Raw genomic sequence first — 4,198 nt, forward strand, 5'->3', positions numbered from 1 at the left:
CAGGGGGTCAGTGGTGTCACGGGATCGTCTCGGCGTCCGTCGTCGCTACCGCTCGACTCGCGTTACGCTAAGAACATGATTGCACACCCAGAACAGTATGAGAACAGCAAACCTAAAATATTTTTAACACTGGCCTTGTGAGCTGCTGCTGCCAAAGATAAGAACAGCAATGCACACTCAAACAGGTCCTAAGATATTTTGAACACTGGCCTTGTGAACTGCTGCCAACATTATAAAGATCAGGAGCAAACCTAAAAACGCAATGGTTCAGAGATGCATTTCTTCTATTGGTACAGAGATGCATTTCTTCTATTGGTTCCAGAAATGCCACTGGTTGAGAGATTCCCTTTACAAAATGAATTGCTAGTCGTTTATGTCTATTCACTGAAACAATTTTGAATTTTGGCAGTGCTACATCTAGCTCCATCTAATATACTCCATCTAATATACTGCATCTAACTCTATCTAGCCGAGATTTGATATTCCAAGATAACTCATAGTGACAACATAATTCAGTAGTTTAAAAAAAAATTGCAGTATGTAGACTCTATTAGAAATTCAGAGATAACGAATAGATCAAGCTGAGATCAATGAACATACTAGTGAGAAAAGACAAGCTGAGATTAATATCAGAACATAGCAAATTAGCAATACAGTTCATTGAAAATAGATCAAGGAAAAACAAGCTGGGATTAATGCCAGAACATGCAAATTATTGATGCTTTCTTTGTTTTTCTCTCTAAAGGAGCAGATGTGCTCCTGATCTTTATTCTACAGGAACAGAATTTGTCAATTGAGGCTTGCAAAATGGATTGTCCTGTTGCTGCTCCTGTTATGATCTGCAGAATTGGTGGCTTGCAGGTGTGATTTTCTCCTGATCTCTATTCAGAGCAGAGTGTTGCTCCTCTGAATTTTTTGCTGCTCTGAATTACCAAGATGCAATTCATCTATTGGTTCAGAGATTCCCCTACAAAATCTGAGCACAGAGACACCAAGGCGGTCTTCTTTTCTTCACTTTTCAGATCCACATTCATTCTATTTTCTAGTCAAGCATCCTCACTGGATTAGTCCTTCCAAAATAATCAAATCATCTTCTTCCTCGTCATGCTGAAAGTGAGCAAAGCTGTGCGTGAAGGGAACTACCTAGCCATGATTTATCATAGCAGAGCTGCAAAAGAAAAGGGCATCCATTTGCTGTTCCCTGTCAAATCTGGGTGTTCGTGAGCTCAGAGAGGGTGGCGGCCGTCAGCTATGGACTCATTGGAAGGAAGAGGGAAGGGGGGAAACTTGGTGATGCGGGTCGGGAGCCCGGGCATGAACAGGAGCAAGGTCGAGCGCGAGGGCTACGGCCGCCGGACCACGCCTCGCCGTAGTGGCCGCTGACCACGCGGTGCTTGTGCGGGCGCGGCGCCTCGCCGTGTTGGCCGCTGCGGCCTCTGGTCCTCGCGCTGCCTGTGCGTCGACGGCGCCTCGCCGTATTGGCCGCTACAGCGATGTCTGAGTTGGGACGATACAGGCGAAGCAGCGGTTGACGGCAACAGCAGAGCAGCGTCGGGCGCGTTGCTCCTGCCGAGGAAGATGGTGACGGCACCGTGGACCACCACCGCTGCAGGCGAGGGAGTGGAGGCGAAGCTGCATCGGCGGCCGCGCACGGAGAAGTTGGCGGAGCTGCTCGATGCCATCGCCTCTGCAGACTGCAACACCGGAACAGAAGACAGAAGGCTTAGGAGAGAGAGCGCGAATGAGGAGGCCAGCAGAGGATTCGTGAGAAGATCGGTTTCCACTCCGAGTTCAGATGTCGCCCGCAGCCCATGGCATATGTTATATATACGTCAACTCGTTAGTGATCCACCTCCCTGCCTTGACTCGTTAGTTGCCTCCCTGGCGATCGAACCTGCGTGCACTGGCCCGGACGCCATGGCGGCTTCCGCTGGAAAGAAAGAGGCAGCCTGGCCTCTCACCATGGCGCGGTACGAGCGGCTGGAGAAGCTGGGTGAGGGCATCAACGGTGAAGTGTTCAAGGCGTGGGACACCGAGGACAACCTGATCGTCGCCGTCAAGCGGTTCAGCGGGAGCGGGGACTACGGCTTCATTATTTCCGGCCTGCCGGAGGTCATGCGGGAGGCCATGTGCCTGGGCGCGTGCCGCGGCATCCCCTCGATCGTGCAGCGCCGCGCAACCTGCGTTGCCGCATGCCAACGCGAGGCTAGCGATTCTTTCATCGTGATGGACTACGTCGGGCGCCTCAACCTACGTGGCTACATGCAGCGCCGGGTCCGTCGTCGTAGGCCCTTCTCCGAGGACGAGGTGCGCCGGATCATGAAGCAGCTCGTGGAGGGGGTGACGGCCGTGCACGCCGTGGGCGTCCTGCACCTCAACATCAAGCCGGAGAACGTGCTCCTCGACGACGGCACCGAGGACAGGAAGCAGAAGCCCAAGAAGGGGCCCGTCGAAGCCGATGTTAGCGGCGAGCTCAAGGAGGACCGCATAGTCTACAAGATCGGCGGTTTCGGGATGTCCATGAAAGGGCGGAGCAAAAGACAGCCGGAGGTGACTATCCTGACACCGTACAGCGCACCGGAGCTCCTCCTGCACTCTTGCGAGTACGACGATCGCGTGGACACGTGGGGGCTTGGATGCATAATGGCCGACCTCCTCTCGGACACCGGCGTCTCCACATTCGATGGTGAGTCGGACATAGAGATCATGGCTAAAGTGTTTGGCATCGTCGGCACAGAGGGGATCAAGGACTGGTCTGGATACTCAGGGGTAGCGTCAGGCCAAAAATCAAAGCTGCCTGGTGGCAGAGGCATCAGCCGCCTTCGACACAAGTTTCCCAGTCGCAAGTTGTCGGCAGCCGGCTTCGAGGTGCTCAGCGGGCTGTTGGAGAGCAACCCGGAGAAGCGGCTTACTGCAGCAGAGGCGCTCCAGAAGCCTTGGTTCCATAACTGCCGACGCGGCTTTGCCGGTTTCTTCAAGTCGTGCGTGGTTGGAGTCCTACCAGAGAAATAGGATTTACATGCTTTACATTTAGAAAAGATAGATACCCAATTTTATTCCCCTAAAAATAACCCAAGTTTATCATTACTTTTTTTTAAGGGGACAAATTTGTCATTGCTGAAGTGTTGTATTTAAGAGTTGGGCGGTTATGGTTTCGCCTTTGGCAAGCCATTTTAAAGATCCGCTAAACTGCATATCAGAAGTGAAGTCGTCTCGAACTCGATGGAAGTGATTTATCATTTTTTTCTTTTGATGGCTATTGTGGTGGCGCCTAAGGTTAGTTTAACAATGTTATGCACCATCTAATGTTATGACGGTTAGTTTAACAATGTTATGCACCATCTAACCACTAAAAATTCCCTAAAAAAATCCAGTAAAAAGAGTTGCGATCAATGAAGCCGATCAATCAAGACCTTAGTTTGTCTAGTTCTTAGTACTGTACCGCGTGTATTGTGTGTCCCTACGTAACCAGCGTTACGCCTTTTCGTCCGAATCAAGCACATTGAGTGGGACGTGCAACTGACCGACCTCCAGAGTGTCTCCTCGCTGCAACCTAATTTCGGATTCGATCGATAGAGAGATCCTATATAGTGGGGTACCTCAAGACACACGGTAAGGAATGACGTGCACATCGATGTGGCATGCGTCGTCTTCTTTCCAGGAACTGCATGCATGCGCCGGCCACTAGCTGTTGCAGCCATTAATCTCAAATGTTTCTCAAGATATCATCGTTCTTATATAGTAATATTCGAGAAAATCGTTCTTATATAGTAGCTTCTGCAACCTTATCGTCGGCCAAAAAATGCAGCGCATACACGCATGCGTGGTGAGGATATGAGATGGGTCTGAATCACTACACATGCATGATGCATTAGTAAAAGCTAGGTTGCCGAAATAAGGTGGTGCCTACGCCTTGTTCACCAAAGTAAGTAATCTCGATAGATCCATCTGCAGTGCAGCTGGCACTGGTAGTTGCGTCCCCCATCGAGCGTGTGTGTATTTATACCATTGCTTGACATCTAGCTTCAGTCCTTGAGAGCAGAGGCAGTGGTGCAGTCGCGCTAGCTAGCTCCTTGTGTCGGGAATGTTTCCTCCTGCTGCTGCTGGTGGTGCTGGAGGAGGGGCGTGGCAGCTGCAGCAAGGGATGGGCGTGCACGCGGTGGCGGCGGCGCATGTCGTCCTCGGCCTGGCCACGGCC

The 4,198-nt window shown here is 51.2% G+C and overlaps 1 protein-coding gene across 1 annotated transcript; it reads left to right on the forward strand.

The window, feature by feature from the left end:
• The first annotated feature begins 1,917 nt into the window (after positions 1-1,917).
• On the forward strand, positions 1,918-3,051 carry LOC123411517 (putative cyclin-dependent kinase F-2). The gene has a single exon (XM_045104480.1). It carries the CDS (start codon positions 1,918-1,920, stop codon positions 3,010-3,012), a length of 1,095 nt encoding a protein of 364 aa, XP_044960415.1. The 3' UTR covers positions 3,013-3,051.
• The last annotated feature ends 1,147 nt before the right edge of the window (positions 3,052-4,198 follow it).

This window comes from Hordeum vulgare, chromosome 7H, assembly GCF_904849725.1.
Source record: "Hordeum vulgare subsp. vulgare chromosome 7H, MorexV3_pseudomolecules_assembly, whole genome shotgun sequence".
In the NCBI taxonomy this organism is placed as follows: domain Eukaryota; kingdom Viridiplantae; phylum Streptophyta; class Magnoliopsida; order Poales; family Poaceae; genus Hordeum; species Hordeum vulgare.

What these genes read in the sequence shown, in the direction of transcription:
- LOC123411517 (XM_045104480.1), top strand. Translation starts at nt 1,918, where the DNA reads ATGGCGGCTTCCGCTGGAAAGAAAGAGGCAGCCTGGCCTCTCACCATG.